The following is a 24,534-nucleotide window of genomic DNA, read 5'->3' as shown; positions in this document are numbered from 1 at the left end:
AGAGTGACAGCTCTCAGAGTGACAACTCTCAGAGTGACAGCTCTCAGAGTCACAGCTCTCTGATGTCAATGGTCAAGCTTTTACTCTGTGAGCAGGTCTCAATCCAGCAGAATCGCAAAAAAAGCAAAATGCTCCAATTTTGCGACAGAAATTGCTGTCCTTTTCAGATGTTGAGCTGGACTTTGCCTTTAAGAGTTTATTGAAGCGACTCCTTTAAGAACAGGCTTTGCTGGGAGTGAGGCTTAGACGTCAGCGCGTCTATTTCCACTGAAACTCCCTGGAAGCGAAGTGAAACTGAACGTGTAGCCCTAAATCGGAGTGTATGGGTTAGTAACTGGCCTTGAATCCCAGTGTGTGAGTTAGTAACTGGCCCGGAACCGGAGTGGTTGAGTTAGTAATTGGCCCAAAATCGGTGTGTGTGAGTTAGTAACTGGCCCGGAATCCCAGTGTGTGAGTTAGTAACTGGCTCTGGATCCCAGTGTGTGAGTTAGTAACTGGCCCTGAATCTCAGTGTGTGAGTTAGTAACTGGCTCTGGATCCCAGTGTGTGAGTTAGTAACTGGCCCGGAATCCCAGTGTGTGAGTTAGTAACTGGCTCTGAATCCCAGTGTGTGAGTTAGTAACTGGCTCTGAATCCCAGTGTGTGAGTTAGTAACTGGCCCTGAATCTCAGTGTGTGAGTTAGTAACTGGCCCTGAATCTCAGTGTGTGAGTTAGTAACTGGCCCTGAATCGGAGTGTATGAGTTAGTAACTGGCCCTGAATCCCAGTGTGTGAGTTAGTAACTGGCCCTGAATCCCAGTGTGTGAGTTAGTAACTGGCCCTGAATCCCAGTGTGTGAGTTAGTAACTGGCCCTGAATCGGAGTGTATGAGTTAGTAACTGGCTCTGAATCCCAGTGTGTGAGTTAGTAACTGGCCCTGAATCCCAGTGTGTGAGTTAGTAACTGGCCCTGAATCCCAGTGTGTGAGTTAGTAACTGGCCTTGAATCCCAGTGTGTGAGTTAGTAACTGGCTCTGAATCCCAGTGTGTGAGTTAGTAACTGGCTCTGAATCCCAGTGTGTGAGTTAGTAACTGGCCCGGAATCCCAGTGTGTGAGTTAGTAACTGGCCCTGAATCCCAGTGTATGAGTTAGTAACTGGCCCTGAATCGGAGTGTATGAGTTAGTAACTGGCCCTGAATCCCAGTGTGTGAGTTAGTAACTGGCCCTGAATCCCAGTGTGTGAGTTAGTAACTGGCCCTGAATCCCAGTGTGTGAGTTAGTAACTGGCCCTGAATCCCAGTGTGTGAGTTAGTAACTGGCTCTGGATCCCAGTGTGTGAGTTAGTAACTGGCCCTGAATCCCAGTGTGTGAGTTAGTAACTGGCCCTGAATCCCAGTGTGTGAGTTAGTAACTGGCTCTGGATCCCAGTGTGTGAGTTAGTAACTGGCCCTGAATCTCAGTGTGTGAGTTAGTAACTGGCCCTGAATCCCAGTGTGTGAGTTAGTAACTGGCCCTGAATCCCAGTGTGTGAGTTAGTAACTGGCTCTGAATCCCAGTGTATGAGTTAGTAACTGGCTCTGAATCCCAGTGTATGAGTTAGTAACTTGCTCTGAATCCCAGTGTGTGAGTTAGTAACTGGCTCTGAATCCCAGTGTGTGAGTTAGTAACTGGCCCTGAATCCCAGTGTGTGAGTTAGTAACTGGCCCTGAATCCCAGTGTGTGAGTTAGTAACTGGCTCTGAATCCCAGTGTGTGAGTTAGTAACTGGCCCTGAATCCCAGTGTGTGAGTTAGTAACTGGCTCTGAATCCCAGTGTGTGAGTTAGTAACTGGCCCTGAATCCCAGTGTGTGAGTTAGTAACTGGCTCTGGATCCCAGTGTGTGAGTTAGTAACTGGCTCTGAATCCCAGTGTGTGAGTTAGTAACTGGCTCTGAATCCCAGTGTGTGAGTTAGTAACTGACCCTGAATCCCAGTGTGTGAGTTAGTAACTGGCCCGGAATCCCAGTGTGTGAGTTAGTAACTGGCTCTGAATCCCAGTGTGTGAGTTAGTAACTGGCTCTGAATCCCAGTGTGTGAGTTAGTAACTGGCTCTGAATCCCAGTGTGTGAGTTAGTAACTGGCTCTGAATCCCAGTGTGTGAGTTAGTAACTGGCTCTGAATCCCAGTGTGTGAGTTAGTAACTGGCTCTGGATCCCAGTGTGTGAGTTAGGAACTGGCTCTGAATCCCAGTGTGTGAGTTAGTAACTGGCTCTGAATCCCAGTGTGTGAGTTAGTAACTGGCTCTGAATCCCAGTGTGTGAGTTAGTAACTGGCTCTGAATCCCAGTGTGTGAGTTAGTAACTGGCTCTGGATCCCAGTGTGTGAGTTAGGAACTGGCTCTGAATCCCAGTGTGTGAGTTAGTAACTGGCTCTGAATCCCAGTGTGTGAGTTAGTAACTGGCTCTGGATCCCAGTGTGTGAGTTAGGAACTGGCTCTGAATCCCAGTGTGTGAGTTAGTAACTGGCTCTGAATCCCAGTGTGTGAGTTAGTAACTGGCTCTGAATCCCAGTGTGTGAGTTAGTAACTGGCTCTGAATCAGAGGGAAACTGACCCACTGACCAAGTGGCGCTGAATGCGGGAGTGGGGAAACGGAGGCAGTGTGTGTGGGTGAGAGTGTAAACAGAGAGGGTGAGAGGAGCAGAGTTAGTGTTGGGCAGGAGCACAGGGACAGTCTGCGCTCCAACTTTGTGTCCGCTCCCGGCGCCGCTAGTTGCAGAGACTCGGCTCCCGCGGGTGTTCCGCTCCCGGCGCTGCCGGTTTTCCGGCTCCGATGTGACCATGTTGTCCAATGTGGCCACCGCCCGGGAGCCGCAGCAAAGCGGGCCGATTGCCGAGCCCCCCGAGCCGCTGCTGCCGCTGCAGAGGAGCGGCTCCCAGACCCGCAAGAACGCCATCACCGAGGATTACCGGGTGACGGCCCAGGTCCTGGGACTCGGCATCAACGGCAAGGTGCTGGAATGTTTCAGCAAGAAGACGGCGCACAAATTCGCCCTGAAGGTAAGAGGCTGGGACACAGCCCGCGGCACCCCCACCCCCACACACCCTGACACACACCCTCATACACACCCTGACACACACACTCACACACACCCTTACACACACCCTCATACACACCCTGAAACACACCCTGACACACACACACACACACACCCTGACACACCCTCACACACACCCTCACACACACCCTCATACACACCCTGACACACACACCCTGACACACACCCTCATACACACCCTGACACACACCCTCATACACACCCCGACACACACCCCGACACACACCCTGACACACACCCTCACACACACCCTCACACACACCCTGAAACACACCCTGACACACACCCTCACACACCCACACACACCCTGACATACACACACACACCCTCACACACACACACACACACCCTCACACACACACACACCCTCACACACACACCCTCACACACACCCTCATACACACCCTGACACACACACCCTGACACACACACCCTCACACACACACACACCCTGACACACACACACACACACACCCTCACACACACACACACACCCTCACACACACCCTCATACACACCCTGACACACACACCCTCACACACACACCCTCACACACACCCTGACACACACCCTGACACACACACACACCCTGACACACACACACACACACCCTCACACACACCCTCATACACACCCTGACACACACACCCTCACACACACACCCTCACACACACACCCTCACACACACCCTGACACACACCCTGACACACACACACACACACCCTCACACACACCCTCACACTGACAAACACACCCTCACACACACCCTGACACACACCCTGACACACACCCTGACACACACCCTCACACACACCCTCACACACACTCACACGCCCTCACACATACCCACCCACACACCCTCACACACACACACTCACACACACTCACACACACTCACACACACACACCCTCACACATACCCACCCACACACCCTCACACGCACCCACACACACACTCTCACACACACCCTCACACCCACCCACACACCGTCACACACACACCCACACCCACTCACACACACCGTCACACACACCCTCACACACACCCACACACCCTCACACACACCCACACACCGGCACACACGCCCCCACACCCACTCACACACACCCTCACACACACCCTCACACACACCCTCACACACACCCTCACTCACAACCACACACATACCCTCTCAGACCCACACACAGCGTGACACACACCCTCACACATACCCTCACACACACCCATACTCACCCACAGACACACACTCACACACACACACCCACACCCACACACAAATCCACACACCCTCACACGCACCTACATCCACACCCTCACCCACACCCACACTCCCACCCTCACCCATACACACACCCTCACACACACCCACACACACCCACACACACCCACACACACCCTCACACACACACCCACACACCCTCACACACACCCACACTCACACCCTCACACCCACCCTCACCCACACACACACCCTCACACACACCCACTCACACCCCACACACCCTCACACACGCCCTCACACACACCCACACACAGCCCCCACACCCACACACCCTCACACACACCCTCTCACACACACCCTCACACAGCCCCCACACCCTCACACACACCCTCACACAGCCCCCACACCCTCACACACACCCTCACACACACCCTCACACACACCCTCACACACACCCTCACACACCCCCACACCCTCACACACACCCTCACACACACACACCCTCACACACCCCCCAAACACACACATCCACACCCACACACACCCTCACACACGCACACACACCCTCACACACACCCTCACACACACCCTCACACACACCCTCACACACACACACACACACACACCCTCACCCCCCCACACACACACCCTCACACACACACAGCCACCCACACACAAACACACACCCTCACACACACACATACACACCCTCACACACACCCTCACCCACACACACACCCTCATACACCCCCCCACATACACCCACCCACAAACACCACCCCCACACACACACACACACCCTCACGCACACCCCCCCCACACACCCTCACACACACCACACAGCCACCCTCACACAAACCCACACACACCCACACACTCACCCTCACCCTCCCCCACATACACCCTCACACACACCCTCACACACACCCACACACCCTCACATCTCACACGCATCCTCACACGCACCCTCACACACGCACCCTCACACACGCATCCTCACACACACACATACCCACACACACACACATACCCACACACCCCCACACACCCCCACACACCCCCACACACCCCCACACACACACACCCACACACACACACTCACACACCCTCACTCACACACAACCACACCCCCTCACACACCCTCACACACACCCTCACACACGCCCTCACACACGCCCACACACACGCCCACACACACGCCCACACACCCTCACACCACACCCTCACACACGCATCCTCACACGCACCCTCACACACGCATCCTCACACACACCCTCACACACAAACACACCCTCACACACACACATATCCTCACCCACACCCACACACATACCCACACACATACCCACACCCACACACACATCCACACACACACACACTCTCACACAAACCCTCACACACACACACCCTCACACAAACCCACATCCACACACACACACCCACCCCCCCACCCCCCCCACACCCCCACCCACACACATACCCACACCCACACACACATCCACACACACACACACTCTCACACAAACCCTCACACACACACACCCTCACACAAACCCACATCCACACACACACACCCACCCCCCCACCCCCCCCACACCCCCACCCTCACACACACACACCCTCACACACACACACCCTCACACACGCACACACGCACACACCCTCACACAAACCATCACACACACACAAACTCCCACGCGCCCACACACCCTCACACCCAACCACACACACGCACACGCTCACACACACCCACACACACACACACCCTCACACACACCTACAACGCACACACCCCCTCACACACCCACACACACCCTCACCCCCCCACAGACACACCCTCACACACACACACCCACACCCACACCCACACACCCTCACACACACCCTCACACGCACCCTCACACAAACCCACACACACACCCACACACACACTCACACACACCCTCACACACACCCTCACACACACACTCTCACCCCACCACACATACTTTCACCCACACCCTCACACACACTCTCACCCCCCCCACACATACTGTCACCCCCCACACACACCTTCACACATACACCCCCCCACACCCACCCTCACACACATCCCACACACACACACCCACCCCCCTACGCACACACCCTCACACACACCCACACACACACACCTACACACACATCCACACAATGAGTAGCTGGGGGGCGGGTTAGAGTGTGTCTGGGGGTTAGAGTGTGTGTGGGGGGTTTAGGGGGTTAGAGTCTGTGTGGGGGTTAGAGTGGGGGTTAGAGTGGGGGTCTAGGGGGGTTAGAGTGTGTGTGGGGGTTAGAGTGGGGGTTTAGAGGGGGTTAGAGTGTGTGTGGGTGTTAGAGTGGGGGTTAGAGTGGGGGTTTAGGGGGGTTAGAGTGTGTGGGGGTTAGAGTGGGGGTTAGAGTGGGGGTTTAGGAGGGTTAGAGTGTGTGTGGGGGTTAGAGTGGGGGTTTAGGGGGTTAGAGTGGGGTGTTTAGAGTGGGGGTTAGAGAGGGGGTTTAGGGGGGTTAGAGTGTGTGTGGGGGTTAGAGTGGGGGTTTAGGGGGTTAGAGTGGGGTGTTTAGAGTGGGGGTTAGAGAGGGGGTTTAGGGGGGTTAGAGTGTGTGTGGGGGTTAGAGTGGGGGTTTAGGGGGGTTGGAGTGGGGGGTTTGGAGTGAGATTCAGTATCTCTCTCTCTGGGCTGCCTCTGTCCCTCTGCTGAAACCCGGTGTGTTTAATGTGCTGATCCTGGAGCAGTGAAAGGTGGAGAGATCATCTCTCTTTTAGTTTGGCCTAAACAGGCTCCCCAGGGGAAACCCTTTTGACGAAATTGTGAGGAATGAAAGAGATGGTTAGAAATTGCACAGCAGGTGTATTTCCTGCTTGGAAAGTGGAAAGCTTTTCTTTATCTTAGGTCAGTCACACTGAAGCAGACCTGTGAGAGGGAGCGAATGGTATGTGGATCCAGGCTGGGGTTGGGCACTGCCCTCCCGCATCAGTGGGGAGGCTTCAGTGACCCGGGGATGGAAACGGACAGGTGAACTCCTCCGATTCAGCAATATAACAAGTTGTCATTTCAGTAATGTTCAGTCTGGCACCATATCTGTACTGGGGGGGGGGGGGGGGGGGACAGGGAATGGGCACTGGGGGGGGACAGGGAATGGGCACTGGGGGGGGACAGGGACTGGGCACTGGGGGGGCACAGGGAATGGGCACTGGGGGGGGGACAGGGAAAGGGCACTGGGGGGGGACAGGGAATGGGCACTGGGAAGGGGGGGACAGGGAATGGGCACTGGGCGGGGACAGGGAATGGGCACTGGGGCGAGACAGGGAATGGGCACGGGGGGGACAGGGAATGGGCATTGGGGGAGACAGTGAATGGGCACTGGGGTGGGGTACAGGGAATGGGCACTGGGGGGGGACAGGGAATGGGCACTGGGAAGGGGGGGACAGGGAATGGGCACTGGGCGGGGACAGGGAATGGGCACTGGGGCGAGACAGGGAATGGGCACGGGGGGGACAGGGAATGGGCACTGGGGGGGACAGGGAATGGGCACTGGGGGGGTGACAGGGAATGGGCACGGGGGGGACAGGGAATAGGCACTGGGAGGGGGACAGGGGATGGGCACTGGGTGGGGGACAGGGAATGGGCACTGGGGGGGGACAGGGAATGGGCACTGGGGGGGGGACAGGGAATGGGCACTGGGGGGGACAGGGAAAGGGCACTGGGGGGGGACAGGGAATGGGCACTGGGGGGGACAGGGAATGGGCACTGGGGCGAGACAGGGAATGGGCATTGGGGGGAGACAGGGAATGGGCATTGGGGGGAATGGGCAATGGGGGTGACAGGGAATGGGCAATGGGCAGGGGACAGGGAATGGGCATTGGGGGGGAGACAGGGAATGGGCATTGGGGGAGACAGTGAATGGGCACTGGGGTGGGGTACAGGGAATGGGCATTGGGGGGGAGACAGGGAATGGGCATTGGGCAGAGACAGGGAATGGGAACTGGGGTGGGGGACAGGGAATGGGTACTGGGAAGGGGGGGACAGGGAATGGGCACTGGGCGGGGACAGGGAATGGGCACTGGGGCGAGACAGGGAATGGGCACGGGGGGGACAGGGAATGGGCACTGGGGGGGACAGGGAATGGGCACTGGGGGGGTGACAGGGAATGGGCACGGGGGGGACAGGGAATAGGCACTGGGAGGGGGACAGGGGATGGGCACTGGGTGGGGGACAGGGAATGGGCACTGGGGGGGGACAGGGAATGGGCACTGGGGGGGGGACAGGGAATGGGCACTGGGGGGGGCAGGGAAAGGGCACTGGGGGGGGACAGGGAATGGGCACTGGGGGGGACAGGGAATGGGCACTGGGGCGAGACAGGGAATGGGCATTGGGGGGAGACAGGGAATGGGCATTGGGGGGAATGGGCAATGGGGGTGACAGGGAATGGGCAATGGGCAGGGGACAGGGAATGGGCATTGGGGGGGAGACAGGGAATGGGCATTGGGGGAGACAGTGAATGGGCACTGGGGTGGGGTACAGGGAATGGGCACTGGGGGGGGACAGGGAATGGGCACTGGGAAGGGGGGGACAGGGAATGGGCACTGGGCGGGGACAGGGAATGGGCACTGGGGCGAGACAGGGAATGGGCACGGGGGGGACAGGGAATGGGCACTGGGGGGGACAGGGAATGGGCACTGGGGGGGTGACAGGGAATGGGCACGGGGGGGACAGGGAATAGGCACTGGGAGGGGGACAGGGGATGGGCACTGGGTGGGGGACAGGGAATGGGCACTGGGGGGGGACAGGGAATGGGCACTGGGGGGGGACAGGGAATGGGCACTGGGGGGGACAGGGAAAGGGCACTGGGGGGGGACAGGGAATGGGCACTGGGGGGGACAGGGAATGGGCACTGGGGCGAGACAGGGAATGGGCATTGGGGGGAGACAGGGAATGGGCATTGGGGGGAATGGGCAATGGGGGTGACAGGGAATGGGAAATGGGCAGGGGACAGGGAATGGGCATTGGGGGGGAGACAGGGAATGGGCATTGGGGGAGACAGTGAATGGGCACTGGGGTGGGGTACAGGGAATGGGCATTGGGGGGGAGACAGGGAATGGGCATTGGGCAGAGACAGGGAATGGGCACTGGGGCGGGGGACAGGGAATGGGTACTGGGCAGGGGACAGTGAATGGGCACTGGGCGGGGTCAGGGAATGGGCATTGGGGAGACAGTGAATGGGCACTGGGGTGGGGGACAGGGAATGGGCATTGGGGGGGAGACAGGGAATGGGCATTGGGCAGAGACAGGGAATGGGCTCTGGGGTGGGGGACAGGGAATGGGCATTGGGGGGGAGACAGGGAATGGGCATTGGGCGGAGACAGGGAATGGACATTGGGGGGAGAGGGAATGGGGATTGGGGAGACAGGGAATGGGCACTGGGCAGGGGACAGAGAATGGGCACTGGGGTGGGGGACAGGGAATGGGCACTGGGGTGGGGGACAGGGAATGGGCACTTGGGGGGGACAGGGAATGGGCACTGGGCAGGGGACAGGGAATGGGCACGGGGGGGGACAGGGCATGGGCATTGGGGGGGACAGGGCATGGGCATTGGGGGAGCCAGGGAATGGGCATGGGGGGGAGACAGGGAATGGGCATTGGGGGGAGACAGGGAATGGGCACTGGGCAGGGGACAGGGAATGGGCATTGGGGGGAGACTGGGAATGGGCACTGGGGGGGGACAGGGAATGGGCACTGGGGGGGGACAGGGAATGGGCACTGGGAAGGGGGGGACAGGGAATGGGCACTGGGCGGGGACAGGGAATGGGCACTGGGGCGAGACAGGGAATGGGCACGGGGGGGACAGGGAATGGGCACTGGGGGGGACAGGGAATGGGCACTGGGGGGGTGACAGGGAATGGGCACGGGGGGGACAGGGAATAGGCACTGGGAGGGGGACAGGGGATGGGCACTGGGTGGGGGACAGGGAATGGGCACTGGGGGGGGACAGGGAATGGGCACTGGGGGGGGACAGGGAATGGGCACTGGGGGGGACAGGGAAAGGGCACTGGGGGGGGACAGGGAATGGGCACTGGGGGGGACAGGGAATGGGCACTGGGGCGAGACAGGGAATGGGCATTGGGGGGAGACAGGGAATGGGCATTGGGGGGAATGGGCAATGGGGGTGACAGGGAATGGGAAATGGGCAGGGGACAGGGAATGGGCATTGGGGGGGAGACAGGGAATGGGCATTGGGGGAGACAGTGAATGGGCACTGGGGTGGGGTACAGGGAATGGGCATTGGGGGGGAGACAGGGAATGGGCATTGGGCAGAGACAGGGAATGGGCACTGGGGTGGGGGACAGGGAATGGGTACTGGGCAGGGGACAGTGAATGGGCACTGGGCGGGGTCAGGGAATGGGCATTGGGGGAGACAGTGAATGGGCACTGGGGTGGGGGACAGGGAATGGGCATTGGGGGGGAGACAGGGAATGGGCATTGGGCAGAGACAGGGAATGGGCTCTGGGGTGGGGGACAGGGAATGGGCATTGGGGGGGAGACAGGGAATGGGCATTGGGCGGAGACAGGGAATGGACATTGGGGGGAGAGGGAATGGGGATTGGGGAGACAGGGAATGGGCACTGGGCAGGGGACAGAGAATGGGCACTGGGGTGGGGGACAGGGAATGGGCACTGGGGTGGGGGACAGGGAATGGGCACTTGGGGGGGACAGGGAATGGGCACTGGGCAGGGGACAGGGAATGGGCACGGGGGGGGGACAGGGCATGGGCATTGGGGGGGACAGGGCATGGGCATTGGGGGAGCCAGGGAATGGGCATGGGGGGGAGACAGGGAATGGGCATTGGGGGGAGACAGGGAATGGGCACTGGGCAGGGGACAGGGAATGGGCATTGGGGGGAGACTGGGAATGGGCACTGGGGGGGGACAGGGAATGGGCACTGGGGGGGACAGGGAATGGGCATTGGGGGCAGACAGGGAATGGGCATTGGGGGGTGACAGGGAATGGGCAATGGGGGTGACAGTGAATGGGCAATGGGGGAGACAGGGAATGGGCACTGGGCAGGGGACAGGGAATGGGCACTGGGCGGGGTCAGGGAATGGGCATTGGGGGGAGACAGTGAATGGGCACTGGGGTGGGGTACAGGGAATGGGCATTGGGGGGGAGACAGGGAATGGGCATTGGGCAGAGACAGGGAATGGGCACTGGGGTGGGGGACAGGGAATGGGCACTGGGCTGGGGACAGGGAATGGGCACTGGGCGGGGTCAGGGAATGGGCATTGGGGGGAGACAGTGAATGGGCACTGGGGTGGGGGACAGGGAATGGGCATTGGGGGGGAGACAGGGAATGGGCATTGGGCAGAGACAGGGAATGGGCTCTGGGGTGGGGGACAGGGAATGGGCATTGGGGGGGAGACAGGGAATGGGCATTGGGCGGAGACAGGGAATGGGCATTGGGGGGAGAGTGAATGGGGATTGGGCGGAGACAGGGAATGGGCATTGGGCAGGGGACAGGGAATGGGCACTGGGGGGTGACAGGGAATGGGCACTGGGGTGGGGGACAGGGAATGGGCACTGGGGGGGGACAGGGAATGGGCACTGGGCAGGGGACAGGGAATGGGCACTGGGGGGGGGGGGACAGGGAATCGGCATTGGGGGGAGACAGGGAATGGGCATCGGGGGAGACAGGGAATGGGCATGGGGGGGAGACAGGGAATGGGCATTGGGGGGAGACAGGGAATGGGCACTGGGCAGGGGACAGGGAATGGGCATTGGGGGAGACTGGGAATGGGCACTGGGGGGGGACAGGGAGTGGGCACTGGGGGGGACAGGGAATGGGCATTGGGGGGAGACTGGGCATGGGCACTGGGCAGGGGACAGGGAATGGGCACTGGGGCGAGACAGGGAATGGGCATGGGGGGGTCATGGAATGGACACTGGGCGGGGGACAGGGAATGGGCATTGGGGCGAGACAGGGAATGGGCACTGGGCAGGGGACAGGGAATGGGCATTGGGGCGAGACAGGGAATGGGCATTGGGGAGACAGGGAATGGGCATTGGGGGAGACAGGGAATGGGCACTGGGGGGGACAGGGAATGGGCACTGGGGGGGTAACAGGGAATGGGCACTGGGGGGAGACGGGGAATGGGCACTGGGGGGTGTGACAGGGAATGGGCATTGGGGGGGAGACAGGGAATGGGCATTGAGGGGAGACAGGGAATGGGCATGGGGGGCAGACAGGGAATGGGCATGGGGGGGAGACAGGGAATGGGCATTGGGGGGAGACAGGGAATGGGCATTGGGGGGAGACAGGAAATGGGCACTGGGCGGGGGACAGTGAATGGGCATTGGGGGGAGAGAGAGAATGGGCATGGGGGGGACAGGGAATGGGCACTGGGCGGGGGACAGGGAATGGGCATTGGGGGGAGACAGGGAATGGGCATTGGGGGGAGACAGGTAATGGGCACTGGGCGGGGGCCAGGGAATGGTCATTGGGGGGAGACAGGGAATGGGCATGGGGTGGACAGGGAATGGGCATTGGGGGAGACAGGAAATGGGCATGGGGGGAACAGGGAATGGGCATTGGGGGAGACAGGGAATGGGCATTGTGGGGAGACAGGAAATGGGCACTGGGCGGGGGACAGGGAATGGGCATTGGGGGGAGACGGAATGGGCATTGGGGGATGACAGGGAATGGACACTGGGCGAGGGACAGGGAATGGGCATTGGGGGGACAGGGAATGGGCATTTGGGGGAGGTGACAGGGAATGGACACTGGGCGGGGGACAGGGAATGGGCATTGGGGGGGACAGGTAGTGGACATGGGGGGGTGACAGGGAATGGACACTGGGCGGGGGACAGGGAATGAGCATTGGGGGAGACAGGGAATGGGCATGGGGGGAGACAGGGAATGGGCATTGGGGGGTAACAGGGAATGGGCACTGGGGGGTGACCGGGAATGGGCACTGGGGGGGTGACAGGGAATGGGCATTGGGGGGGGCAGGGAATGGGCACTGGGGGGGACGACAGGGAATGGGCATTCACTGTTGTTGTGAAGATCTTGTTAAAAATTCCATGCCCTCTGTGCACATCTGTAAAGCTGATCCTTTTACACAGATCTGAGCAACTGCAAATAAACCCCAATCACTTTGGCCACATTTCTGATGGAAAAGTTCTGTCCCAACTTTTTTTATTTGTTCATGCGACGTGCGCATTGCTGGCTGCGCCGGCATTTATTGTCCATCTCTGAGGGCAGTGTTAAGAGTCAACCACATTGCTGTGTGGGTCTGGAGTCACATGTAGGCCAGACCGGGTAAGGATGGCAGATTTCCTTCCCTAAAGGACATTAGTGAACCAGATGGGTTTTTTGTGACAACAATGGTTTCACGGTTGCTTTTAGACTTCTAATTCTAGATTTTTGTTGAATTCCAATTTCACTGTCTGCCCTGCCGGGATTTGAACCTGTGCATGACTGTGTGTCTCTGACTGTGTGTCTCTGACTGTGTGTCTCTGACTGTGTGTCTCTGACTGTGTGTCTCTGACTGTGTGTCTCTGACTGTGTGTCTCTGGATTACTAGTCCAGTGACAATACCACGATGCCACTGCCTCCCCTAACTGTGTATTGTGACTATTCAGGAGGAGAGTTGAGCTCCGCTGTAGCCAGATATTCTTGTGGAATGTCTCTACACAATGTGTTATAGTTCTCGGATTAACTTTAAATCCCCTGGGCTGCTGGCACAGAGCGAAGGGGGATCTGTGGCACACAGCTTGTCCCGAGAGGTACACTTTTTACTGGAAGGAATTTGAGCTTTGCCAACACCGTTGATATTTTGCGGGACGCAGCAATACTATTAAGGTTATTCAACTGATTATTGTGAACCAGAAATTATTCTAAGCTAATAAATCTTTAGATATGGTTGAGTTCAGCAAGCATTCAGTGTAAAATAGCCTGACAGATAGGCTTATATACATATTCATCGCACTCTGTCTCCAATGTGAATTGGTCAACATCGTAACCTGTTCCAAAACTTGCCAATTTGCATCTTAAAGATTCGATCGTGTTTTTGAACAGGGCTCTTGTGAAACATTCTTGTGCATCTTCCTGTTATCTTGAAAAATGAAGAAGTCAGATTAGAAGTTTTTGAAGGTGAAAGGATTAGGCCCAGAAAAAGGATTGCAGCTGGACTGAAAAGAATGAAATCAAAGTACCAGAAAATGCTGGGAACACTCGGGAGATCAGCAGCATCTGTGCAAAGAGAAGCAAAGCTAACACTTCTGAAGTGGGATGGCACAGCGGCGCAGTGGTTAGCACTACTGCCTCACAACACTCAGGTCCCAGGTTCGATCCCGGCCTGGGTCACTGTCCGTGTGGAGTTTGCACATTCTCCCCATGCCTGCGTGGGTCTCACCCCCACAACTCAACGATGTGCAGGGTAGGTGGATTGGCCACGCTAAATTGCCCCTTAATTGGGAAAAAAAATAATTGTGTACTCTAAATTAATTTTAAACAAATCAAACACCTGAAGAAGGGGAGCAATGCGTTTTTCAGTCTGAGATCTGGAAAAAGTGAGTTTGACAGTGCGGTGATTCTGGATTTTAATACAGAATATAAGACAATGCAGCACGGTGACATTTATTTAGAATTCAGACAGGACATCAGACACAAGTTTGAAATAATCGTACCGATAGGAAATGGCTCAAAATGTAGTTTTTGTTTATAGAACAAAGAACAAAGAAAAGTGCAGCACAGGAACTGGCCCTTCGACCCTCCAAGCCCGTGCCGACCATGCTGCCCGTCTTAACTAAAATCTTCCACACTTCCTGGGTCCGTATCCCTCTATTCCCATCCTATTCATGTATTTGTCAAAATGCCCCTTAAACATCACTATCGTTCCTGCTTCCACCACCTCCTCCGGCAGCGAGTTCCAGGCACCCACTACCCTCTGTGTAAAAAAACTTGCCTCGTACATCTCCTTTAAACCTTGACCCTCTCACCTTAAACCTATGCCCCCTAGTAATTGACCCCTCTACCCTGTGGAAAAGCTTCTGACTATCCACTCTGTCTATGCCCCTCATAATTTTGTAGGCCTCTATCAGGTCACACCTCAACCTTCTTCGTTCCAGTGAGAACAAACCGAGTTTGTTCAACTGCTCCTCATAGCTAATGCCCTCCATACCAAGCAACATCCTGGTAAATCTCTTCTGCACCCTCTCTAGAGCCTCCACATCCTTCTGGTAGTGTGGCAACCAGAATTGAACACTATACTCCAAGTGTGGCCTAACTAAGGTTCTATACAGCTGCAACATGACTTGCCAATTTTTATACTCAATGCCCCGGCCAATGAAGGCAAGCATGCCGTATGCCTTCTTGACTACCTTCTCCACCTGTGTTGCCTCTTTCAGTGACCTGTGGACCTGTACACCGAGATCTCTCTGACTGTCAATACTCTTGAGGGTTCTACCATTCACTCTATATTCCCTACCTGTATTAGACCTTCCAAAATGCATTACCTCACATTTTTCCGGATTAAACTCCATTTGCCATCTCGCCGCCCAAGTCTCCAAACGATCTAAATCCTGCTGTATCCTCCGACAGTCCTCATCGCTATCCGCAATTCCACCAACCTTTGTGTCGTCTGCAAACTTACTAATCAGACCAGTTACATTTTCCTCCAAAACATTTATATATACTACGAACAGTAAAGGTCCCAGCACTGATCCCTGCGGAACACCACTAGTTACAGCCCTTAATTCAGCAAAGCACCCTTCCATTGCTACTCTCTGCGTTCTATGACCTAGCCAGTTCTGTATCCACCTTCCCAGCTCACCCCTGATCCCTTGTGACTTCACCTTTTGTACTAGTCTACCATGAGGGACCTTGTCAAAGGCCTTACTGAAGTCCATATAGACAACATCCACTGCCCTACCTGCATCAATCATCTTTGTGACCTCCTCGAAAAGGATTATCCTTGCTACCCTTCTTAAACAAAGGAACAATATTGGCTATTCTCCAGTCCTCATCACCTGAAGACAGTGAGGATCCAAAGATTTCTGTTGCTGATTGATCTCGCAAGCAAAATGCTGCAGTCTTACTTCATTCCTTGATGCATTTGATCTTAAAGTGGTATTGAAACAATGTTAATAACTGTTTTTCTTTAGAGTGTAGAATGTTTTTATATTGTAAGTAGCTATTTTACTGGACTATTTATTCCTTCGGTTTAATCTATTTCTATTTAGGAAGTAATTCTGGATGGATCATAGAATCCAATACAGATTGTATGGATAAAACTAATCCTCTCCCTCCATTTTATTATATATCTATTAGTGACATGAGAAGGGATTAAGGCACAGTGTGGATCAGGGTATTTAAATTTTCTCATATAACAGCGTAATAGGAACATCAGAACTGGGGACAGGTGGCCCGGGGGGGGGGGGGGATAGCCCATCCACATTCACCCCATAAGAATTTTCCAACTTTCAATGAGATGATCTCTCATTCTTTAAAACTCCGAGAGGATACAGGGCCTTTTTCATCAATCTCTCCTGATAAGACAATCCTGTTATCCCAGGGATTAGGCTGCTGAACCCCCATTATATTTCCTCTCTGGCAAGTATAACCTTGGATAAGGAGACGGGATTATTCCAGGTATGGTCTCACCAAGGCTCCATGCAATCACAGCAAGACGCCTCTACTCTTGCACTCAAATCCTCTAGCAAGAAAGGCCAATATATTATTTGTGTCCTACATGCTTGCTGCACCTGCAGGCAAACATCTAGTGACTCGTGAACAAGAACACGGGACTCTTTGGACATCACACTTCCCAATCTCTCACTATTTAAGAAATACTCTGCCTTTCCGTTTTTTTTCTGCCAATAATTTCACACTTATTCACAGTATATTCCATCTGAGCTGCTCTTGCCCATTCACCTACCTGTCCAAATCCTCTTGCATCCTCCTCACAACTCATAGTCCGACCTAGTTTCATATCAGCAACAAATTTGGAAATATTACATTCAGCCCCCACATCCAAATTATTTGTATAGATCATAAACAGCTGTGGCCCAAGCATGATCCTTGCTGTACCCCATTAGTTACAGCCCGCTGTCCTGAGAATCAACTGTTTATTCTTACTCCCGTTTTATATCCATTAACCAATTCTTAATCCAGAGCAGTATATTACCCCCAAGCCCCTATGCTTTAATTTTGTTGACAACCTCCCATGTGGGACTTTATTGAAAGCCTTCTGAAAAGGTAAATACAGCACATCCACTGGTTCTCCTTTATCCATGTTACAAGTAACACCTTCAAAAAAAACTCTCAACATGTTTGTCAAACATGATTTCCTTTTCAGAAATCCATGTTGACTCTTCCCGATCACATCATAATTTTCTTTTTTTTTTTAAATATATTTTATTCAAGATTTTTTGGCCAAACATAACAGCACATAGCGTTTCCTTTACACAGTAATAAAACAATATAAATAACAATGGCCAGTTTTAAACAAGTAAATAAATAATATATGAACAAAATCAAAAATAAAACTAAATGGCAACTGCCTTGTCCAAGATAAATACGCTCCAAAAATACAACCCAACAATCCAATATACAATTACATATACCAAATACCTATACATATACAATAACATCCCTGAGAGTCCTTCTGATTCCTCACCCCCCCCCCCCCCCCCCCCCCCCCGGGTTGCTGCTGCTGCCTTCTTCTTTTCCATTTCCTCTATCTTTCTGTGAGGAATTCGACGAACGGTTGCCACCGCCTGGTGAACCCTTGAGCCGACCCCCTTAGAACGAACTTAATCCGTTCCAACTTTATAAACCCTGCCATGTCATTTATCCAGGTCTCCACACCCGGGGGCTTGGCTTCCTTCCACATTAACAATATCCTGCGCCGGGCTACTAGGGACGCAAAGGCCAAAACATCAGCCTCTTTCGCCTCCTGCACTCCCGGCTCTTCTGCAACCCTGAATATAGCCAACCCCCAGCTTGGTTCGACCTGGACCCCCACCACCTTCGAAAGCACCTTTGCCACCCCCACCCAAAACCCCTGTAGTGCCGGGCATGACCAGAACATGTGGGTATGATTCGCTGGGCTTCTCGAGCATCTCTCACACCTATCCTCTACTCCAAAAAATCTACTGAGCCGTGCTCCAGTCATATGCGCCCTGTGTAACACCTTAAATTGTATCAGGCTTAGCCTGGCACACGAGGACGATGAGTTTACCCTACTTAGGGCATCAGCCCACAACCCCTCCTCAATCTCCTCCCCCAGCTCTTCTTCCCATTTCCCTTTCAGCTCATCTACCATGATCTCCCCCTCGTCCCTCATTTCCCTATATATGTCTGACACCTTACCGTCCCCCACCCATGTCTCTGAGATCACTCTGTCCTGCACCTCCTGCGTCGGGAGCTGCGGGAATTCCCTCACCTGTTGCCTCGCAAAACCCCTCAGTTGCATATACCGAAATGCATTCCCTTGGGGCAACCCATATTTTTCCGTCAGCGCTCCCAGACTCGCAAACGTCCCTCTACGAACAGATCTCTCAATTGTGTTACCCCTGCTCTTTGCCATGCTCCAAATCCCCCATCCATTCTCCCCGGAACAAACCTATGGTTATTTCTTATCGGGGACCGCACCGAGGCTCCCGTCTTTCCCCTGTGCCGTCTCCACTGCCCCCAGATTTTCAGTGTAGCCACCAACACCGGGCTTGTGGTGTATTTCTTCGGTGAGAACGGCAACGGCGCCGTCACCATAGCTTGTAGGCTAGTCCCCCTGCAGGACGCCCTCTCCAATCTCTTCCACGCCGCTCCCTCCTCTTCTCCCATCCACTTACACACCATTGAGATATTGGCGGCCCAGTAGTACTCACTTAGGCTCGGTAGTGCCAGCCCCCCCCGTCCCTACTACGCTGCAAAAATCCCCTCCTCACTCTCGGGGTCTTCCCGGCCCACACAAAACTCATAATACTCTTCTCAATTCTTTTGAAAAAAGCCTTCGTGACCACCACCGGGAGGCACTGAAACACAAAAAGGAATCTCGGGAGGACCACCATTTTAACCGCCTGCACCCTCCCTGCCAGTGACAGGGACACCATGTCCCATCTCTTAAAGTCCTCCTCCATCTGTTCCACCAACCGCGTAAAATTTAGCCTATGCAATGTACCCCAATTCTTGGCTATCTGGATCCCCAAGTACCGAAAGCCCCTTGTTACCTTCCTCAACGGTAAGTCCTCTATTTCTCTGCTCTGCTCCCCTGGATGCACCACAAACAACTCACTTTTCTCCATGTTCAATTTATACCCTGAGAAATCTCCAAACTCCCCAAGTATCCGCATTATTTCTGGCATCCCCTCCGCCGGGTCCGCCACATAGAACAACAAATCATCCGCATACAGAGATACCCGGTGTTCTTCTCCTCCCCTGAGTATTCCCCTCCACTTCCTGGAACCCCTCAATGCTATTGCCAGGGGCTCAATCGCCAGTGCAAACAATAATGGAGACAGAGGACATCCCTGCCTCGTCCCTCTATGGAGCCGAAAATATTCAGACCCCCGTCCATTCGTGACCACGCTCGCCATCGGGGCCCTATACAGCAGCTGTACCCATCTAATATACTCAGCTCCAAAGCCAAATCTCCTCAGCACCTCCCACAAATAATCCCACTCCACTCTATCAAATGCTTTCTCGGCATCCATCGCCACCACTATCTCCGCTTCCCCCTCTGGTGGGGGCATCATCATTACCCTTAGCAACCTCCGTATATTTGTATTCAGCTGTCTCCCCTTCACAAACCCAGTTTGGTCCTCCTGGACCACCCCCGGGACACAATCCTCTATCCTCATTGCCATTACTTTGGCCAGAATCTTAGCGTCCACGTTCAGGAGGGAAATAGGCCGATAGGACCCGCATTGCAGCGGGTCTTTTTCCTTCTTTAGGAGGAGCGATATCGTTGCCTCTGACATAGTCGGGGGCAGCTGCCCCCTTTCCCTCGCCTCATTAAAGGTTCTCATCAGTAGCGGGGCCAGCAAGTCCACATATTTCCTATAAAATTCAACTGGGAATCCGTCTGGTCCCGGGGCCTTCCCCGCCTGCATGCTCCTAATTCCTTTCACTACTTCCTCCGTCTCAATCTGTGCTCCCAGTCCCGCCCTCTCCTGCTCCTCCACCTTAGGAAATTCCAGCTGGTCCAGAAAACACATCATTCTCTCCTTCCCATCCGGGGGCTGAGCTTCATATAATCTTTCATAGAATGCCTTGAACACTCCATTCACCTTCTCCGCTCCCCGCTCCATCTCTCCCTCCTCATCTCTCACTCCACCTATCTCCCTCGCTGCTCCCCTTTTCCTCAGTTGGTGGGCCAGCAACCTGCTCGCCTTCTCCCCATATTCGTACTGTACACCCTGTGCCTTCCTCCACTGTGCCTCCGCATTACCTGTAGTCAGCAAATCAAATTCTACATGTAGCCTTTGCCTTTCCCTGTACAGTCCCTCCTCCGGTGCCTCCGCATATTGCCTGTCCACCCTCAGAAGTTCTTTCAGCAACCGCTCCCGTTCCCTACCCTCCTGCTTTCCTTTATGTGCCCTGATTGATATCAGCTCCCCTCTAACCACTGCCTTCAGCGCCTGCCAGACCACTCCCACCTGGACCTCCCCATTATCATTGAGTTCCAAGTACCTTTCAATACACCCCCTCACCCTTAAGCACACCCCCTCGTCCGCCAATAGTCCCATGTCCATTCTCCAGGGTGGACGCTGTTCTTTTTCCTCCCCTATCTCCAAGTCCACCCAATGTGGAGAAGGATCTGAAATAGCTATAGCCGTATATTCCGTCCCCGTCACCTTCGGGATCAGCGCCCTTCCCAAAACAAAAAAGTCTATCCGTGAATAAACTTTGTGGACATAGGAGAAAAACGAAAACTCCTTACACCTAGGTCTACTAAATCTCCAGGGGTCTACTCCTCCCATCTGCTCCATAAAGTCCTTAAGCACCCTAGCTGCTGCCGGCCTCCTTCCGGTCCTGGACCTCGATCTGTCCAGCCCTGGTTCCAGCACCGTGTTAAAATCTCCACCCATTACCAGCTTCCCCGCCTCTAGGTCCGGGATACGTCCTAGCATGCGCCTCATAAAGTTGGCATCATCCCAGTTCGGGGCATATACGTTCACTAAGACCACCGCCTCCCCCTGTAATTTGCCACTTACCATCACGTATCTGCCCCCACTATCCGCCACTCTGGTCTTTGCCTCAAACATTACCCTCTTCCCCACTAGTATGGCCACCCCCCCTGTTTTTTGCATCTAGCCCCGAATGAAACACCCGCCCCACCCATCCTTTGCGTAGTCTGACCTGGTCTATCAGTTTCAAATGCGTCTCCTGAAGCATAACCACATCTGCCTTAAGTTTCTTTAGGTGTGCGAGTACCCGTGCCCTCTTTATCGGCCCGTTCAGCCCTCTCACATTCCACGTGATCAGCCGGGTTGGGGGGCTCTTTACCCCCCCCCCTTGTCGACTAGCCATCCCCTTTTTTAACTCCAGCTCCTCACCCGGTTCCCACGTAGCTGTGTCCCCCCCAGGCGGCGCCCCCCCCCGCCCCGCCCACCCCACCCCATACCAGATCCCCCTTCTCCCCAGGAGCAGCAACCCAGTTAACCCCCCCCCCCCCCCCGCTAGATCCCTCACTAGCGTAATTGCACCCCCCATGTTGCTCCCAGAAGTCAGCAAACTCTGGCCGACCTCGGCTTCCCCCCGTGACCTCGGCTTGCACTGTGCGACGCCCCCTCCTTCCTGCTTCCCTGTTCCCGCCATAATTATCATAGCGCGGGAACAAAGCCCGCGCTTCCATTTTGGCCCCGCCCCCAATGGCCGACGCCCCCAGCTCCTCCACCTCCCTCCCTCCCTCCCCCATAACATGGGGAAGAGAGAAAAGTTACAGGGTCGCAGGATTAACAACTTAAAAATCATCTCTCCCTCATTTTCCCCCCTCTTCGCCCCCCCATATTCGCCCCACCACTTTGTCTCAAACGTTCTTTTTTATAACCCACTTATTCCAATTTCTCTTCGACAATAAATGTCCATGCCTCATCTGCCGTTTCAAAGTAGTGGTGTTTCCCTTGATGTGTGACCCACAGTCTTGCCGACTGCAGCATTCCAAATTTGACCTTTTATGAAGCACCGCCTTGGCCCGATTAAAGCTCACCCTCCTTCTCGCCACCTCCGCACTCCAATCTTGATATACGCGGATCACCGCGTTCTCCCACCTCCCGCTCCTAGTTTTCTTTGCCCATCTGAGGACCATTTCTCTGTCCTTATATCGGAGAAATCTCACCACTATGGCTCGGGGAATTTCTCCAGCCCTCGGTCTTCGTGCCATAACTCGATAGGCTCCCTCCACCTCCAACGGACCCATCGGGGCCTCCGATCCCATTAACGAGTGCAGCATCGTGCTCACATATGCCCCGACGTCCACCCCCTCTGCACCCTCGGGAAGACCAAGAATCCTTAAATTCTTCCTCCTCGCATTATTCTCCAGCACCTCCAGCCTTTCCACACACCTTTTATGGTGTGCCTCGTGCATCTCCGTCTTCACCACCAGGCCTTGTATATCGTCCTCGTTCTCGGCAGCCTTTGCCTTCACGACCCGAAGCTCCCGCTCCTGGGTCTTTTGCTCCTCCTTTAGCCCTTCGATCGCCTGTAATATCGGGGCCAACAGCTCCTTCTTCATCTCCTTTTTAAGTTCTTCCACGCAGCGCTTCAAGAACTCGTGTTGTTCAGGGCCCCATATTAAACTGCCTCCTTCCGACGCCATCTTGCTTTGTGCCTGCCTTCCTTGCCGCTGCTCTAGAGGATCCACCGCAATCCGGCCACTTTCCTCTCCTTTTTCCATCCGTGTCCAGGGGGGATTCCCTTCTGGTTTACCGCACAGTGTTTTTAGCCGTTAAAATTGCCGTTGGGGCTCCTATTAAGAGCCCAAAAGTCCGTTCCACCGGGAGCTGCCGAAACGTGCGACTTAGCTGGTCATCGCCGCACCCGGAAGTCCCATCATAGTTTTCTAAGTATCCAGTTATCACATTCTTTATAACATATTCTAACATTTTCCCTACTACTGGCATCAAACTAATAGGTGTGCTGTTCCCCCTTGTCTCTCTACCTCCCTTATATAGCGGGGTTATATTTGTTATTTTCCAATCTACAGGAACCTTTCTAGAATCTATAGAATTTTGAAAGATAACTACCAATGCATTCACTATTTCTATTGTCACCTCCTCCAATACTCTGGGATGCCGCTCATCTGGTCCAGGGGATTTATCAACCTTCAATCCAATTAATTTTGAGTACCATCTCTTCATTAATACTCATTTCTTTCAGTTCTTCATTTATGCAAGTCCCTTGATTGCCTCGTGTTTCTGGAAGATTTTCTGTGTCTTTCTCTGTGAAGGCAGACACAAAGTAATTGTTTACTTCCTCTGCTATTTCCCTTTTTACAAGTTCTCTTGTCTCCGCCCATAATGGACCCACATTTGGCCTTACTCATCTTTTCCTTTTCATATACCTACGGAAGCGTTTACAGTCTGCCGTTATGTTGCTCACTAGCTTGTGTTCATATTCTCTTTTCCCTTATCAGTTTCTTTGTCATCCTTTGATTTTAAATTGCTTCCAATCATTGGGATTACCACTTATTTTGGCAACCTTTATAAGCCACTTCCTTTGATTTAATGAAATATTTAACTTATTATGTTAGCCATGGCTGATTCACCTTTTCCAATTGGGTTATTGTGTCTTGGAGGATTGTCTATTTATTATAGACCACGTAATACGTTCATTGCTAACCATTGCCTGTCCAACATCGCCAATTTGCCCCTCACACCTTCATCATTTCCTTTGTTCAGATTTTGGACCCTGGTTTCAGAATGAACTATCCCATTTTTAATACTTAATGTAAAACTTATATCGTGGTCACTATTTCCAAATGGCTCCTTTACAGCAAGGTTATTAATTAGACCCTTCTCGTTAGATAATCCTAAATCTAAAATGTCATGATCCCTAGTTGGTTTCTCAAAATACTCCTCAGGGATTCATCCTCCACAGCATTAGTGCTAATTAGGTTTATCCAGTCTATATGTAAATTGAAGTTGTCCATTTTTACTCTATTACCCATGTTACATATAGTTCTAATTTCCTGATTTATACCATGCCCAACATTACTACTACAGTGT

At 54.1% G+C, this 24,534-nt stretch overlaps 1 protein-coding gene across 1 annotated transcript in view; it reads left to right on the top strand.

Moving 5' to 3' along the window:
- Positions 1–249: 249 nt before the first annotated feature.
- The window catches only part of LOC140393624 (MAP kinase-activated protein kinase 2), a 341,054-nt gene continuing 316,769 nt past the window's right edge, over positions 250–24,534 (top strand). Inside the window, exon 1 of the mRNA XM_072479896.1 lies at positions 250–3,015. Within this exon, the coding sequence (XP_072335997.1) occupies positions 2,797–3,015 (219 nt within the window). The 5' untranslated portion in view covers positions 250–2,796. The remainder of the gene's footprint in view (positions 3,016–24,534) is intronic.

Source organism: Scyliorhinus torazame, chromosome 17, assembly GCF_047496885.1.
Source record: "Scyliorhinus torazame isolate Kashiwa2021f chromosome 17, sScyTor2.1, whole genome shotgun sequence".
In the NCBI taxonomy this organism is placed as follows: domain Eukaryota; kingdom Metazoa; phylum Chordata; class Chondrichthyes; order Carcharhiniformes; family Scyliorhinidae; genus Scyliorhinus; species Scyliorhinus torazame.
Note: the sequence above shows the minus strand (reverse complement) of the source record. Positions and strands in the feature narration are given on the sequence as shown.